The sequence below is a fragment of the Larus michahellis genome, chromosome 17, assembly GCF_964199755.1.
Source record: "Larus michahellis chromosome 17, bLarMic1.1, whole genome shotgun sequence".
Classification (NCBI taxonomy): Eukaryota; Metazoa; Chordata; class Aves; order Charadriiformes; family Laridae; genus Larus; species Larus michahellis.
The window spans coordinates 1,439,274-1,456,393 of NC_133912.1; the positions used below are offsets into that span (position 1 = coordinate 1,439,274).

Consider the following 17,120-nt stretch of genomic DNA (forward strand, 5'->3'; position numbering starts at 1 on the left):
GTTGGGGGTTTCAGCCTGGAGAAGAGAAGGCTCCAGGGAGACCTTCCAGCCCCTTCCAGTCCCTAAAGGGGCTCCAGGAAGGATGGGGAGGGACTCTGGAGCAGGGAGGGGAGCCATGGGACGAGGGGGGATGGTTTTAAACTCGAGCAGGGCAGGTTTAGATGAGACATTAGGAAGAAGTTCTTTCCACTGAGGGCGGTGAGACGCTGGCCCAGGTTGCCCAGAGAGGGGGTGGAGGCCCCATCCCTGGAGACGTTCAAGGCCAGGCTGGATGAGGCTCTGAGCGACCTGATCTAGGTGAAGACGTCCCTGCTCACTGCAGGGGGGTGGGACTCGATGGCTTTAACCAACCCAACAGCATCTATGAACATGAAAACAGGCCCCTACCCTCCGCCAACAAACAAGGCGCCTATTACAGAGAAGGAGAGAAAGCGCCAAGATTTAAGGGCCCGTCTAACCATTACATTTCCATCCCTTTCTGCAGAAAGGCTGCTTTGATTGAGGTGTTGAAGCTTCACCGTGTGCTGGCAGGGAGGGCTTTGGCCACGCTCAGCAGTAGGAGAATGGAAAGCGAGTGGGCAAATGTCAGGCTGTGGGAGGCTGATTGCTGCCCTGTCCGGACCACATTCCTTCACCATCCCAGCGGCAGCAGATCCGGTCCCGCCACGAGAAACAAATCCATCACCCAAACCGCTAGGCCATGCGGGCGTCCCGCTGCAACGGCGGTTGGGATGCCGGAGCTGGCACCAGGCACCTTGCTCGGGTCCAGGGAAGACACGGAGCGTCCACACCACCAGCTGCAGGTTGCAGCATTCAGCCTGAACCTCCAACCTTGCAACATCCACTTTGTCTCATGACCATCCCTGCCCCCCTTTCAGAGCACGACGGGTTTCCTGATTGACCTGAAAACTCAGTTTCTGCAACTGGTCCTGCTGACTGGATCTTCACCCTGCCAACGCTTGGCTAGCGGGGCTCACCAGCTTCGGCAAAAAAAAAAAAAAAAAGGCTGGTAGTTCCCACAACGTTAAATACTTCCTCCGCCCCTACGGACGCAATTATCACAGGCAAGAGGTAGGAAGGCAAACCAGGAAAGACGGGTATAAGAGGAGGATTTGGCGCCCTGCTCGTGCCCTTACGCAGCCCAAAGCGTGCACAAGCAGCAGCGATCTCTCACAAACGGCCGCTCTCCTCCTCGTGACATGCCTCGACCAAATTAAGCCCCAGCTCCCGGCCCATGCCAATACACGCCTTTATGCACCTTCCCTGCTCCTCGTATCTGCTGCCAAACTCTATAACTTAGTGCAAGCAGCTTGGCTTCCACTGCCAGGGGGCCATTTTCCCAGCGTTGGCCGTAACTGGAATGATATGTGAAAACAGCTCCCCTGCTTCCCCCGGTGTCGGCGCGCCGCTCCTGAGCGCGCGCTCTCTCCATCCCATTAAAAGTAATGGGGTGAGATTGTCCAGCCCATTACTTTCAATGGCTCCGTTTCAGCCAGACAGCCCAAAGCTCCCAACATCCTCAAAATAGCAAGCGCGGTAGCTCCAGAACTCTCTACTTCATTATCACATCCTGTATTCCAGCTTGCCAGGGTTTAATTGGCAAGACAGCCAAGCCGGCGTTTAGGTTTGCTAATTGCTGCAGGAGAGACACGAGCATTGCTTGCACCGCTGACGATTGTTTCCTTGCTCAGCAATTTTTTGGCTTTTCAAGGTGTGAAGTTTTACAAAATTAGTCTTAAGTCCTTTTTTTTTTTTTTTTTTTAAAAAAAAAAAGAAGAAAAAAAGAAGAAACACAGGCAAAGCCAGCCACGGGAGAGGTACTTCGTGAAACCATTGCGTGCTCCGAGCTTCAGCTGGTCTTGCTGGTGCTGGAGGGGAAGGACAGTTGCAGGAAGAGCTAGCCGGGGAGAAACACGGCTCCTGCAAAAAGCCAAGCGCAAATCATATATTTAAGACGCGTCACGGGAGCCATAGTTGGAGCACTTCTGAATCGCGAGTCCAACAATACACCGAGGGCAGAGACAGGCCAAAAATCAAAACACTTTGCTTCCAAGACAGTTTGATGTAACGACACGCTCAGAAAGCTGCGCAGCCAAGCACCTTTCTTTGGGAGCTTGAGAAATCCCGTTTCTGGTCTGATTCCTGACCTCGCCTTCTGCTCTGGTTTCATAAAAGCCTGGCAGAACCTGACCACATAAAGCTCCCCTTACGGCTAGGGAAGGGAGCCATTAGAGATGCACGTAATGACATATCCAGGACACTGAAATAACAACAGCCATCTCAACACCCGGCCAAAAAAAAGTGGGAAGAGCTGCCTAGTGAAACGGTTGACAAAAAGAGAACACTCCCCCCATAAAAGCCGGAGAGTGACTTTTCGCAAGGGCACGTAGTGACAGGACGGAGGGTGATGGCTTCAAACTGGAAGAGGAGAGATGGAGGTTAGATACCAGGAAGAAATTGTTTGCTGTGAGGGTGGTGAGCCCCTGGCCCAGGGTGCCCAGAGAAGCTGTGGCTGCCCCATCCCTGGAGGGGTTCAAGGCCAGGTTGGCCGGGGCTTGGAGCAACCTGGGCTGGTGGGAGGTGTCCCTGCCCAGGGCAGGGGGTGGAACTAGATGGTCTTTGAGGTCCCTTCCAACCCCAACCATTCTATGATACTATAACCCACCAGAAAGTTGCTGCGATGACACAGCCAAGCGATGGAAGTTTTGAGCAGAACACGGACTTTTCTCGCCTCTGGCCCCAGCCAAGAGAAGACGACAAAGCGCACCTTCCTGTCCCAAACCCCCGCAGGCTCTTTGCGCGGCCTCTGCGGACTCGACGCCGTGCCCTGTTGCAATGCCGAGTCTATCGGCTGCCGCTTCAGAGATGTTAACGTCTTGATGCTCACAGCCCTGTCCAATCCAGGACAGATGGTAATAAATTTTTCAGTGGCTGGAGCGGAGTGCAGCAACTGTGTGATTAGCATCTTTTTCTCCACTGCACATTTCATCTGTAAACTAAGATTAAATACCTGGAGGAAAAAAAGCCGCAGGAAGAGGGAACTTTAATGTGTTTTCACTGCAGAGTTCACACGAGTGAGCAAACAGCTCGGATCCGAGGTCAGGGGCGGCTTGGGGCGGGGAGTGTGCGAGTTTTTCGCCATGTGCCAGTTCAAGTTACCCGGTTTTCGCAAAGATGCTCTTTCTGTTAGCGCGGCTGTACCTTAAAATTCTTACGACCCAGGCAGCCGCCCTTTGAGCCAGCACTGCGAGGTCTGCAGTCCCTTAAAAGTGAACAAGAGGAGGAGAACCGCTCCATTACCTGCCTGGATTTGACCTCTCGACTCATTTAAACCAAACAAAACCTATTCCAACTGCCCGTCAAGCCTCAAGGACTTCACTTTCCTGCAACCCTCAGCCAGAGATAAAACAAGGGAATGAATTTCGTGGATTGCACGGGAGATTAGGGATGGTGCCAGCTGTTGAGAAAGAGAAGAAATCATCAGCTACAAGTTCAGCAACCATCAAAACGTTGTTCTTCATCACTGCAACACGAGTACCGGGCCAGCGTTGCCAATAAGACACCTCGGATGGCAAGCATTTCAGTTCGCCGTTTAAAAACCCAACAAAACGTAAAGCCACACGCACAAAAAACCCACCATACACCCCCCCACACACACTTTGTCTTGGGGTGCACGCTACTTCTAGTCGGAAGGCTATTGTTAGGCCTTGTAAGCCGTCCTTCTCAATTGCGACAGGTCCCCCTCTCTGCAAGGTCAGGGAGGTATTTTGTGTGTACGTGCACTACTCACACGCGGCACCGTGCTTTAGCTCTGCTCCTACACCTGACGAGGGATTCCCGCGTACAAAATCCTCCTTTCGCTGCCACCTGGCCACCAAGGCAGAGGCGCACCCGCGGTTAGAGGGAAAGCCAACGAAACTTCAACGCTCTGGCCCCACTTGAAGGAAAATCTTCTCCGAAGCATTTGCTTGCTTAACAAAAATCCAAACGTGCCCAAACATGGCTTCACGTCACCCAGAGAAACACCCCAGCTGGCTATTCTGCCTCCAAACATCTAATAACGTCAGGCTGCAGCCCACCTTTCACCACCGACGGGGGTCTGCCCCTCCTCTCCCCACGCTGAGCCGGGGGAGCGTGGCAGGACACAACTGACTCGCCCCGCGCTTCCAAGGAGCAAGAAGATCTGCCTTCGGAGGGCTGACGGATGGGCACGCACCACCTGCCTTTCAAAGGACATTACGTGCCATTGTTGTAATCAATAATGTATTATTTCCTCTATGTTTTATATCCTCATGGTTATTATGTGTAAATAGGGATTTACAGTGATCTGAGTGTGTTCGTTTAATGTAGCTGACACCCTGCATACGAGATCTGCCAGCCGCCCTCCCGGGACCTTCGGGGAAAAATGAAACGATGCTTCTTACACAAAAGCCATCTTTGCAAGAGAAATGGGGAAGGAAGGAGGAGGGGGAAAAAAAAAAGAAAAAAAAAAAAAAAGACGACTAAAACAAGGCCAAGGTAGAGAGATCAGAGAGAGACCCTGTGCATGGAATGGGAAACAGAATAAGAGGGCCAGCGCGAGGACTCAGAGTCACACCGGCATTATTGTGAAAGGAACATTAAGTATTGCTCTCATCTCAAGTCCGAGGCGCTGCTTCCAGGAGGAAAAGGTTGGGGCGGGGGGAAGAAACTTTTCCTTGGCACACCTATGCAAAGCTCCTTCTTATTTGATCTTCAGCACAAAGAGCAGAACAGAAGCATATCATCCTTTGCAGCCAAAGTGAAAAAAATAAGGAGAACTTTTATCCCAGATCCACTTATCTCAGGAAATAAATTCTGCTCCTGCCTGCAGCCAGTCAGTATTTTCCAGGTGGGTAGCTTTCTTGCTGGAAAAATGAACAAAGCAATCAAAATAATTTGCTAATTCATTTCATACTCTTTTTTTTTTTTTTTTTTTGAAGTCTAATCTGCAAGTTAAAACAAATCTGAGCAGCGCGGTGTGTTGTGTCAACATTTTGTTCAACAAATATCAAAGCAATACTGAAATTCTTAATTGTTTCTTAAAGGTTCTTAACGTTCCTCCAGAAGTTACAGAGCCCTTCCCAGGGGGGGAGCGCCGCCGCAATTAAATCTAATCACGTATGTTTTCTATAGGACGGCGACAGCCTAAAGGTCTCCTGACACCTTCCAGAACAGCACCACTAAAGTGCTTTTGCCTGTCCCGACACCAGCCTGCAGCATCTTCATCCTGAAACACCTCGGGAACGCGAGGACGCGGCCCTGCTCCCACCTTCCAGGCGAAGCCACCAGACAAACCGAAGCAGCTTGACTCGCTCACGCCAAGTTCTTGATCCACGTTCTTCATCAGCCGAGCTGTTTGTTCAGAAAGACGTTCGGGTCCACGACTGCCTAAATACAAGGTCTGAGCAGCTTTCCCGCTCCAGGTTATCCCAGCACAGCCGGCTCCTGTGCCTTTCCCAACGTGGACGCCCTACCACATCTCCTCTCAAGCTCAACTTGGTACCCCCGTTTCAAGAAAAGGAAAAGCCTGCCTCCGCACTGGAAACAAACCTCTAAGGCAAACATCTTCCCTCCTTGCTCTACCAAAAACTCCTCATGCAGCTTCACCCGCGTTACCTACTCATAGCTTAGCTGGGCAAGAGCACCACCGTCCTTTTCCTGACTCCAAGAGGATGCAGGGATTGCATTTTTAGCGCGTACGAGGCATTCTGAAGCACTACAGAGGAGCAGGAGGTTCTCCTCGCTCCCCGAGCTCGTCTGCGTCACGAGGCTCCTGCGCGCTATTAAAACAGCTGCCACGTTCCACCTCAGAACTTCCTGCAACTCAGCAAAAACCGAAAGACAGGAGCCCTAGCACAGAAAGAGATAAATACCCTAAAATACTGGAGAAACCAGACAGGCACCCATTGGTCAACAGCTGTGCGCTGCTTTGGCATCGTCCCTCGCTAGAAGGCACCGCATTAGAGGAAGCAATGATCATCATCATTAAATGCCTTGATGGAAGTCAGGCATCTGGTTTTCAGCATTTAGCTGATGAAATAAATAAGGGTGCTTTTGGCAAACGCGGAGGGAACAAACATGATACCATCAGAGAAGCTGGAGGGATTCCAGCTTCCCTAATAGCGTCCCTCCCTGTCGCCGCCTCAGGGGCTTCCCGCGGGAGAGTCCTACAGCGCGGGGGGCCATCACATCACCCCTCGGTGGCCATCACACCACGCTCCTTGGGCGTGCAAACCCCCTCAGTGACGGGAGGCAGCCCTCTGGGGGAGCGAAGAGGGGCAACATTCCGTATGAAAGGATGACAAGCACCCAGAGAGTCACGGGCGCAACGGGAAACCTGCTGCCCCAGTGTCCTCAGCCCCGCTCCGAATGCTGAGGAGCGGATCCCGCTGATGCCGCTGCACCTTGAGCCAGCTGCACTGGTTTGCGCAAACCGCCAAAGCTGAGATACTGGGGCTGTTCTACCCGTTAAAAAAAGGCGCACAGCCTCAGAGATGCTCATTTAACATATTTCTGCCTTCTAGATGGCTTTTACTTTTCACTAAACTGACGACGCAGTACAATATATGTGACTGATTAGGCTGTGTTATACAGTTCCTGCACGTTTACATTAGAAATGATTATGACTCAAATAAAATAGCTGAACACAATTCTTATTGCCATCTCTTCCCCTCCCCACTCCTCCTCTTTCAAAGACAAGACAGCAAGCCGGAGGCCCGGAGCGAGTCTAGAGGAAGGATAAGGATACCAGGATCTGGTTCTTGCCCTGCACCTTGTGTGAGGGCGGCCGAGGCCCAGGAATGCAACTGCAGATACAAGGGATCAAGACAGCGTCTTTCACCTCAGCGTTCCTTAAACACCCTCTTCTACAGCAAGGGGGACATCCCCTCTCCTGATCTTACCGAAGATGGGGGCGCAGAGGACAGCTGTCCGCTCCGCGCATCCCCCAACCAACCCTCTTGGGAGCACGACACGAGAACGGCTTTGGAAGGGCGGAAAAAGAGCTGCTTCGTAACCGGAGGGCTGGGAGTTCCCCTACGGAACATTCAGAAATACTGGACCGCCTTCCATCACAGCAGACCAGAGGAGAAGGCTTGCCCCGGGCTACAGGACGCTACGCTGTGGCATCCTGAAGTCTCCAACCTTAAAACAGATATTCCTCCAGGTAGCGCTCAACGCGACAGGGTGGGAAACAAGCCGATGGCCCCATTCCCAGAGGTCCCCCCTGACCAGGGGAACTGGAACATGCCCACGGCCGCAGCCAGCAGCACGGCGAGACTGGTCAGGGCACGGTGCAGCAGCACACGCCTGCGCGCGACACCCCAGAGGCTGGAGGGGACCGGACAGACGCGCCGGCCTTTCCCAAGGGTTATCTTGGCACCGCCAGCCCCGACGGAGGGTTTTCATCCTTCAGAGCTATGCAAGACCAAGGGAAGGAAGCATATATTCTCTTAAAGCGACCTCAAGCATCACACCTTAGGGAAAGCCTTAGGAAAGAAATTTATCAATCCACAGCGGGGGAAGATGACATTTCGGGGAGATACAGCAGCGTCACAGCTCTGCCGGGCCACGGAACGGGCTTAATGAACTTTAAATGTCTGACCTCGGGGGGGACCCCAATGTGTTCCTGCTCTCTAAGCAAAGCGAAGCACCCAGGCAGGTACCGTCTGCCGCAGACGGCACGCTTTCCCCCCGCCACAGCCCCCAAAAGCCACCCCGAGCCTCTCCTCACACACAACTCCTGCTGCAGAAAATGGCTCCCGCAGCACGGACGCTTCCCCTCTGGGCCGTGCAAGCGCAGGCAGCTGCCCCACGTCACAGCACGGGCTAAGCCCAAGGGAACAGCAAGGTCTCGGGCAAATTTAGGGCTAGATTATAGCCCAGCTGACTGTGACTAACCCTCTGAAATGAAGGTCACCGCTGGCACTTTGGGATGTGATTTTCTTCCATTTATTTCTTGATGGGAAAGTGATGGAGAGTGTAATTACTGCTGTACTACCGCTCACAAGTTGCAAATGTCCTAGCCCAGGAAAAATGAAGACTCGGATACAAGCGCTGTGGGAGGAGAGGGAAAGAGGGGTGTCAAACAGTCCTCACCAGCTCCAGCTGCGCGCGGAGCGAAAAGCTGCCAGGCTGCCATCAGCACCCTGCCCGTGGGAGGTGTCACACTGCAGGTGAAGTGCCAAGAAGGCCTGGGGGCTCCTGGGGGGTGTTAAAAAGCACGTGTCCGGAGATGGAGGGAGGTAATCCTCCCCCTCGGCTCTGCCCTGGGGAGGCCGCATGTGGAGCACTGGGTCCAGCCCTGGGCTCCCCAGTTCCAGAAGGGCAGGGAACTGCTGGAGAGAGTCCAGCGGAGGCGACGGAGATGCTGAGGGGCTGGAGCACCTCTGTGCTGAGGAAAGGCTGAGAGCCCTGGGGCTGGTCAGCTGGAGAAGAGCAGGCTGAGGGGGGATCTCAGCAACGCTCAGCAAGAGCTAAAGGGAGGGAGGGGGGCAAGAGGATGGGGCCAGACTCTTCTCAGTGGGGGACGGGACAAGGGGCAACGGGCACAAACTTGACCACAGGAAGTTCCATCTCAACATGAGGAGGAACTTCTTCACCCTGAGGGTGGCAGAGCCCTGGCACAGGCTGCCCAGAGAGGGTGTGGAGTCTCCGTCTCTGGAGACATTCCAAACCCCCCTGGACGTGATCCTGTGCCACCTGCTCTGGGTGACCCTGCTCTGGCAGGGGGTTGGAGGAGATGATCTCCAGAGGTCCCTTCCCACCCCGGCCAGTCTGTGTTATGGGCAGCAGCCCCCTCAGCTCGCTCTCAGCTGTGCTCACGTCAACCTGCAACACCCAGAAACCTTCTCCCTGCGAGCGCAGCAGCTCCGGCACCGCTCGGCAGGAGCCCAGGCGCTGGAGAGATGAATGACTACAGCAGACCATCGCCACCCTGCAAGACAACCCCCGGTGCTGGAAGTGACCCGAAGCCCACCTCCCCGCTGCTACGTGGCGTATCAAATCCAGGTGCTGCAGAGGGCAACCCCCAAAGCAAACCCCACCGAGAGCTCAGAAAAACCAGAGCTGCCTCCTCCAAGCAGAAAAAAAACCAAAAACCACAAAACACAACAAACCCAAATAACCCTAAAACCCCCTCCACGAAAAGAGATGTTTAGTTAGAAGAGGTTATTTCCACCCTGGCGGCCTGCAAGCGAGGCGGGGGTGTGCTGAAATCCCCCCCCTGAGGAAAAGCAGCCACGAGGCAGCATCGCCACAACCACCACACCTCAGAACTGGGGAAAAACGGAGAAACCACACGGCTTTAGCAGCAAAAATACACATTAATACCCTTCCTCGAGGGCTTTTAACAAGAGACTATTTCCACACAGTATTCGGAAGCAGGACGAGAGAGCGGTACCTGTCCTCCGACACACGCACCTCGGGCTTCCCGCCGCAGCAGCCATCGCGTTTCCTCACCACAGGGCCCATCTTGTCTCGTCTCCTCGCCTCACCAAAATGTCACCCCAACATGGCCACAGCCACCCCGAGCTACCTCTCCCCGAGCAGAGCAGAGGGGAATGGCAGGCGGAGCGGGCTGGACGAGCAACCTCAGGGCCTTCATTAGCTGAGTGCTGGCACCTGGGACTAACGAGCACCCCACACCCGCTGGGCACGTTCCAGCACCTTCCAGCCCCGGGGGCAAAAATGACCTCTGAACAGCACCACCGGAAAAGCGCCCGAGGAAAAAAATGAAATTAAAATCAACACACCCCCTTCCCCTCGCCACAGGCTGAAGGCACGCTGCCTTGAATGTCCCCTGCCATGTTGGAAGGGTCCCCCGGGGAGGCTCTCCACACACCGCCACCCTCAGCTTCGCCTCCCTTCACGCTTGTATAAAAAGAAAGGGACAAATAAATTGAGATTTATGGGATGCCAGAAGAGCTGATTTTTTTTTTTTTAATTTTTCCCTTCCCCCCTCCAACTCAATTTTTTGTTTTTATTTTTTTCTTCCCCTCGCAGCGACCGTTTGAAGGCTGCAGATGGAGCGCTGAGAGCAGCTGGGATCTCCTTGGAGAGAGATGCCATAACGGCAGGCTGGAGAGGCAGGGATAAGGACGCGTGTGCACACACGGCGTCGCCCTGGACGGGACCCACCAAAGGAGGATTCCTCATTTTCCAGCTCCAGGTGTCCACCCTGTTCACCGGGATGTGGTACCGGGTGTCCTTGCTCATGCTTGGTCAGGAAGTACCTGAGCAAGGTCCAACCCGGTTTCCACCACTCGAGGAACAAATAATGGAGAAAATATTTCCCTACCGCTACTTTGTGCAAGCGGTTGTGGGATTTGCTTGGCACGGGGGCACTGCGTGTTTGAAATCAGAGGGGTGCGGGAACTGCTGGTGGCCTCTTGATGGCACCAACTCCTACAGCATCTCCCAAGGACCCCAGTCAGGAGGGGTTCACCACCACCGTGCCTCCATCCTTCATTTAGAGGGGCGGGGGGGTGCAACCTGCCACAGCATCCGCCTTCCTGGTCCTAATTCAGCCTGGAACCAGTTTGCCCGTAGGGCACAGTGGTCCGAGCACAGTGCCACAAAGCCCTTCGTCCCTTGCCAACATTGGTGGCGGTGCCAGCGCTGCAGGCCTACGCCAGCATCACCCATGGGTGCCTCGGGACAGCGTAGCGCTGAGCTCCGGCTACGAGCATGGGCTCAGGCAGCCGCAAAATGCAAAAATTGAGATCAATTACCCAAAAGCTCCTCTGGCAGGTCTCAGCTCTTTGAGGGAGTAAATGAAACTCTCACTTTATTTTCCCTGCCTTAGCCGTTTCATCTCTTTCTTGGCCTTTCTTCTCTCGCTCGCTCTCGTGTTTTAAGGATGGCAATTTTTTCACAAAGGTTTTTGTTTCATGTTTTGGTGTAGGTTTGTTGGGTTTTTTTCCTCATTTCCTCCCCCAGACAGTCAAAATTCAGCTGTCACTTTACACTTAGCCCACTGCTCTACGGGTTCCGGAGTTTGCAAATAAAAGCCTTGCGGGTGCGGACGGGGAGACACTCCCGGGAACAAAGAGCCTTCTGCAAAGCAGAGATCCAGGGGTTTTACAGGGCCAAGAGAAGGACCAACCTCACCATGGTGTCTACAACCTCACCACGGTCTCCACGACCTCACCACGGTCTCCACAACTTCACCGTGGTCTCCCGAATGGTGGCTACCACTGGGATCACCGTCCCTAAACTGCTCCCTTTCTTCCAGGAGGCAGGCAGCTACCTTCTCTTCCACAAGACAACTTCTCCTGCTGCGCAAACAGCTGATACACGCCACAGAGCAGAGACGCGTGCCACACGCCTGCCCCCGCGCCCACACGGCACCCGCCCGCAGGAGGACAACACGCCACGCATCGCCCCCGGACCACCCATAGACACGGATGCGAACATGCCCAGATGCAGGCTGCCTTCTCTTGCATCTCTTACGTGCCGCTATTTGTCCTACACGTGTTCTTGGTGTGCACACATGACGTTGCCTGTATCATCCGTGAACACACCTACCACCCTCTACACGCAGGCACGAAGGATGTACGCTACAGCCACGCACACAGGAATAAGCGTATGTCACAAATATGCCCCTTTTTCGGTACCCGGTTTCTGTTTTTGCTGGGAATCACGAACTTTGCACTAATGTGCCGGATTTTCCATACTGCTTTTAAGCCTTTCTCTGACTTCACGTTCCTCTGGGTCTCTCACCCCCCCCCTCCAAACCATCTCTCTCTGTAGTTGCTCCTTTTTATGTCACCGCTGACTCCTCAGTGATGGGAGGCGATGGTTAATATTACATTTTTTTTCCTTCCAAGCATGCAAACACCCAGAACGGAGCTGAAAACAAGAGACTTCTGACCACAGCAATGTCATTAGGAAATGCAGATTTTTCTTCTCCCTGAAGTGCTAGTGATTGGAGTCAGGTCTGTGTCACCTCCGCAGACTGGCTCTGTCGAGCGACTGCCTTCAATGCTTCTTTTAATGAAGTCTCCTTGATTGATTGCTCCCTGCCCTGACAGGGGGGCTGCTGTCACCCCAACCCGCTCTTGCTGTCACCCCAACCCGCTCTTGCCAGCCTGAGGATTACGGCAGAAGGGTTCAGCCCACGCCAGCCCGGGGCCCGTCTCTCAGCTGGAATTTCCTACCTTCCAGCGCAGATCTGCAGCACGAGCGATGTGACAAGTTTGAGCTGCCGTCAGCAGAGGAGCCGACAGTCTCATCTGAATAACGGTGCCCGACTTTAGGTTTTAATTAAGCCCTTGTGGGTTCCTTGAAAGGTTGGAGATGACACAGCCTCCTCTGAAGCTGGCCTAGGGAGACATCCAGAGTCAGCACCAAAGCCTGCCTCCTCCTCCAAATGATGCGAAATTGGGACCCTGGAAAAAAGGATGAATTCTGAAGAGAAGCAAAAATGGGTTTATTCTGGTTCCAGGTGGGCTGTGGGAGGAAGCAAGGCTCCCACCAGGCTGAAGGCAAGGGGTGAGGAGCGCACGGCCCCGCCTGGTGAGACATCATTCTCCATCTCCGTGCCCACCCGTCCCTTCAGGGTATCGCAGTGATGAGCGCGATGTTTCCTCCTGAATTTATCGTCGTGGTCTATGCGGATGCCAACAGGGAAATGCTCTCCCTTGCATTTACACTACTGGATACACAGCCATCAAACATCCTAAATTAAAGACCTACGGCTACTGTCCAATAAGTCCTGATATGCCCGTACCCATGTAAATCCCAACGTGCGCAATTTGCTATCAGGACAGATAAACGTACAGCCTCCCCTCCCCGTCCTGCCCCACAATATTTTATTTTAGTACCGACTAGAAGATTTCCATCAAACAATATAAACGCATTTGTCATAACTGTTCACAGTGGCTGGTCTTCTCCGAGGAAACGACGGAAAGGAGCGGTGTTTAGTTCCCAGTTCGGTGGGATCCGTAGCGCTGTGTTATTTGAGCTTTGTTTCCTCCACGCTTCCTTCGCTATTTTTTTTTTTTTTCTTTTTAGGTTGGAAAATCCCCCAAGCTAAAACATTTCTACCTGGATTGCACCCATTTCTAACCAAAATAATAATCATTAAAAAAATGGTAGTTCGGAACTGTTTGATGAAACAAACAAACCAAACAATGACGACAGAGGAATTCTTTGGGGAGGGACTGTGAAGAGGGAGAATGCTTTTTCCCTGGTTCAAACGAGAACAAGACCGCCCGTTTTCCCCGTCAGCCCGATGGCCACGTGTAAAAAAGGGGTTTACCCACGTGTTCCATGAGAGTAAATGCACGGGGAAAACGGGGAGAAAGAGGTTTACGGCCAGGAAAAGGAGCCGTGAAAGCCCCATAGGAGGGGGCATGGTGGACTTGGCACAGCAGAGCCCGTCAGGTGACGCTTGTCGGGGAGAAACCCCAGATTTCACAGTGGCGGTTTGAGCGATGAACACGGGTGGAGGAGGAGGAGGAGGAGGAGGAGGAAGAAGGCTTCTCCTGACAAAAGGCAGATAAAGGGGTATTTAAATCTCACCTCCTGCAGCGATCTGCAGCCACTTGTGGCAGTGCCCTACGTCCTCCCGCTGCGACGACCTGCCCCTCTCGTCCCCGGCTTTGTCCAGGGGCGAAGCTGAGACGTCTCTTGATGGCAACTTCACACAGTCGCAGGTCTACGACTCGCCCCAGGCCTCTGGCTAACAAAACCGCCTAGAACGGCCTTGACAAACGTCCTACGGACAACGTGGAGTGGGAATTGACATCAAACGCTGTCTCTGGAGCCGCTTCCGCTGCCACAAAGCCGAAGAGCACTCCTCCGCTATCTCCCGCTTTGAAGAGCTCTCTTGGTGTGACACGGGTTCGGTTCAAGCATTCTCTCTTCACACCCATTCCCTTCGCTCCCGGGAGAGGATCGGTGCTCATCTTGTGCTCCGCCAGGTCTCTAGGCATCTTTTTCTTTCCCTAGCTGTTGTTTGCCTCATTTCCCATAGTTTAAGGAGCAGCTCAGAGGATGCACAAAGAGGCCCCAACTCTGTCGTTATTTACACATCTCCACTCCAAGCGGTTAAAAAAGGCGTGAGAGACCAAGGTGCTTTCAAAGAATGAAACTATGAGATTTTTCAGAACTAGAAATAAATAGCAAACTACTTCTATGCCCTTTTTATTTGCTCCCTGGCTCTGCAAAAGATAAAGGTTATGTTTTCCAAATTTTCCCGGCTACAGTAAAGACCAAACAGTCAAAAGGCAAGAAAAGCTGAATTCCTCATTTCATGTCACGACTCCAGGAGCTGGAGCCTTTACAAAAGCAATAAACACCACGGGACTGATGCTCTTCAGTGTTGGCAAGATTTGTGAATAAGTAGAGAATTTTATGGGCCTCGACTGTCGCTTGCCTTAGGATCCTTCAAAAGGGACTTTCGGTTATCCTAAATATAACTCGGTTCTTTTTCAAAGTCCTCTTTCCATCAGCCAGGCTCAGCGTGGCTTGCGCTAAAGCCCGTGCGCAGGGCGCTGCTGCGTATGCGTTTCTGCCCGGGCTTTCCACGGCCGTAGGTGGAAGCCCAGGGCGCTGCCCCGGAGACGCCCGCGCCCCCCTGCCCTGGGTACCCGGCTCGCAGCCCCAGCCGCAGCTCCCCGCAGACCTCAGAGCAATTTCTTTTCCCTTTTGGTTTTTTTTTTTGGCCTGCGACTGGCCCAGCGCGCAGAAGAAGGGCTCCAGCCCCAGGGGATGCCGCTCTTGAGATGGTGCCAGCGGGGAGCAGATGGCGATTGCACAGGAGCATTGGAGGCATCGCTACGATTATGGATGGGCTCACCTTAAGGAAACAGAGAAACTCATTTGTCCTTCTATTCAAACCCGTGTCTGTATTCTCGGCTGACACAAAGCAGCTTTCTTTCCCTCATCGGCATACACATCAGTTTACTTCAGCTATTTGCCAGCCCGGGAAGGTGAGTGTACCACGCACGAGGGATCCCAAACGCCACCGCGTTACTACGGTAACACAGCAGCGCTGCTCGGTACCACGCTGTTGACTACGGCCACGCTTTTCTATACGGGCCCCGCGCAGCCCTGCACGCCTCCGGGAAAGAGCTCGAGCCAACGGGCCAGATGCAAACAAGAGCCCCCCTCACCGAGGAGAAAGCTCTCGCCGACGGCCCGCAACCGCCCCGCCAGCCACGCCAAGCTTTTATTAAGCGTCAAGCCGTTCCCTCGCCTATCGCTCTGCCTTATTTCCATTACCTTTCAGCAGGGAAAGATTTAGGATCCATTCCCTTGTTTAGCAACATCCATTTGTAACGGCGGGATCGCTGGGGAGCAGTCAATAAGCGCTATGCCGGCCCATCCCTGGTAACCGCGCAGCCGTTAGTGCAGAATATGAAATATATATGGCTGCCTTCACCTAATCTAAAACTGTATCAAATGGCTCTTAACCTTGCCCGAATGAATTCAATTTGGCTACCGGATGCGGATCCAATTCCTTGGGCTAGAACAGAAAAATCACTTACTAAAGCGATGCTCCCGAGGGACTGGCTTCTGAAAGAAAACTCGGAAAGATTTCCAGCCCGCTAATCCTGTGATAGCTCACGCAAGACAAATCTGGAATGATGAGGTCTTTTCGTTGAACGCAAGCAAACCCCAGGAAACACGGGAATAGCATTACAAGTACATTGGAGGGGGAATCGCTGGCGAAGCTCGGAGGAGATGCAGAAGACAAGGATGGGCAGGGGACGGAGATGGGAAATCTGAGGATCTTTGCGTATTTCCGTCGATAAGAGGAGTGGGGCTGTGAAGAGAGAAGGCGGACGGGACTCAAAAGCGAGGGGGACAAAGCACGGGGAGCCCCCGCCCGCTTGCTGCCTGGCGTGGGCCAACGAGCAGAAATGGAGAGCGGTGCCAGCTGCCAGGACCGTGAGGTCCTGATGGACAATACTGGCTCGGAAAGGATCTGTCCCAGGCCGGCTGTCCAGAAATGAGGAGCTGTTTCGCCAGAAAATCCCACTGCCGCTGTCTCTCCTCCCCATCTCCATCGGAAATGCAGTTTTGACCCTCCTCCTGGCTCTCCCCCACTCAGACCTTCCCCTTTCCCTCCTTTTATGCCAGGAGATGGCCTGAGGTGGGGGTGGCTATGGAGAAACCCAAACCCCAGCATCCCTCTGCCTCTTCCCTGCAGGGGGACGCTCCAGGAGCTGGTTTTCTCTCCAGCATCCCTTTCTCCCACACCGGGATCGCGGCCCTTGGCCGACAGGCGCCAGCGCAGCGCTTTTGCTTTCCCCCGGCTCGGGAAGCGGCGTGCGAACGGCCCCGCGCTATTGACTTCCGCTGGCGGTTAATTGAATTGTCTTGTACTACACTTTGTTTAAGCCGATGAGCGATGGCTCTCACTCGAGTATCCAGCTCGTGGTGAAATAAGGTCGGAAACGACATGCTCGGTGCCAAACACCCCCGGCCACCCAACTCTGCTGCCGAAAAGCTGCTCCCCCTCCCGCGGGGACCCATTTTCTCGGATGCTGGCAGGAATTTATCCCTATTTGGCTCCCAGCACTTTTCTCCTCGTGTCTCCCCCTCTATACAACAAGGGGTGATGCTCGGGGCGTAAATCGGGACGGTTGCAACAGGGTTGGGATGGGAATGAGGAGGAAGGGGGCAAGGAGCTGTCGCACAAGGGCATCCCCAGGGACGGATCCAGGCACACAACCAAGAGGGAAAACGCTGCCGAGGGAGGGGAAGCATCCAGAGATGTCGCGCAAATAAAGCAGACCCTCCAAAGGGAGGGAGCAGGAACCTTTGCCACGAAAGACAGTGGAGCAGGGAAGGGAGGAGAAGGATACGGGGAGAAGCGGAGAGAGGCGAGCGCTCAACAACTTCATCCCACGGCCGAGGGCTGCCGGCCGCCCCCTCCGCACAGCTGGGCTGTTGCTGGGCTGTTGCTGCTGTGGCTAATGAGGCATCTGCTGCGTTTGACAGTCGGCATCTGCTGCCGCTCGCCTCCTCCTGCCAAGCTCCCGGCAGCCGCCGCGCCGGGCTCGCCCTCCCTCCCAGCCAGGTGTTCCCGGCCGCCGCCACCTGCGCTGCCCCGGGCATCCCCAGGGCCGCATCCAGGCAGGCAACGA

General features: G+C 54.0%; 1 protein-coding gene across 9 annotated transcripts in view; it reads right to left on the minus strand.

Moving 5' to 3' along the window:
* Positions 1–17,120, minus strand: part of KIRREL3 (kirre like nephrin family adhesion molecule 3) — a 357,155-nt gene that overhangs the window by 145,220 nt on the left and 194,815 nt on the right. Inside the window, exon 1 of one of the 9 annotated variants that reach the window (XM_074560966.1) lies at positions 9,422–9,567. The exons of 7 other annotated variants lie outside the window; for them this stretch is intronic. In XM_074560966.1, the coding sequence (XP_074417067.1) occupies positions 9,422–9,467 (46 nt within the window). In that variant the 5' untranslated portion in view covers positions 9,468–9,567. Of the gene's footprint in view, positions 1–9,421; positions 9,584–17,120 lie in introns of those variants that run through there. One more of the 9 variants, XM_074560970.1, reaches the window with a different exon arrangement.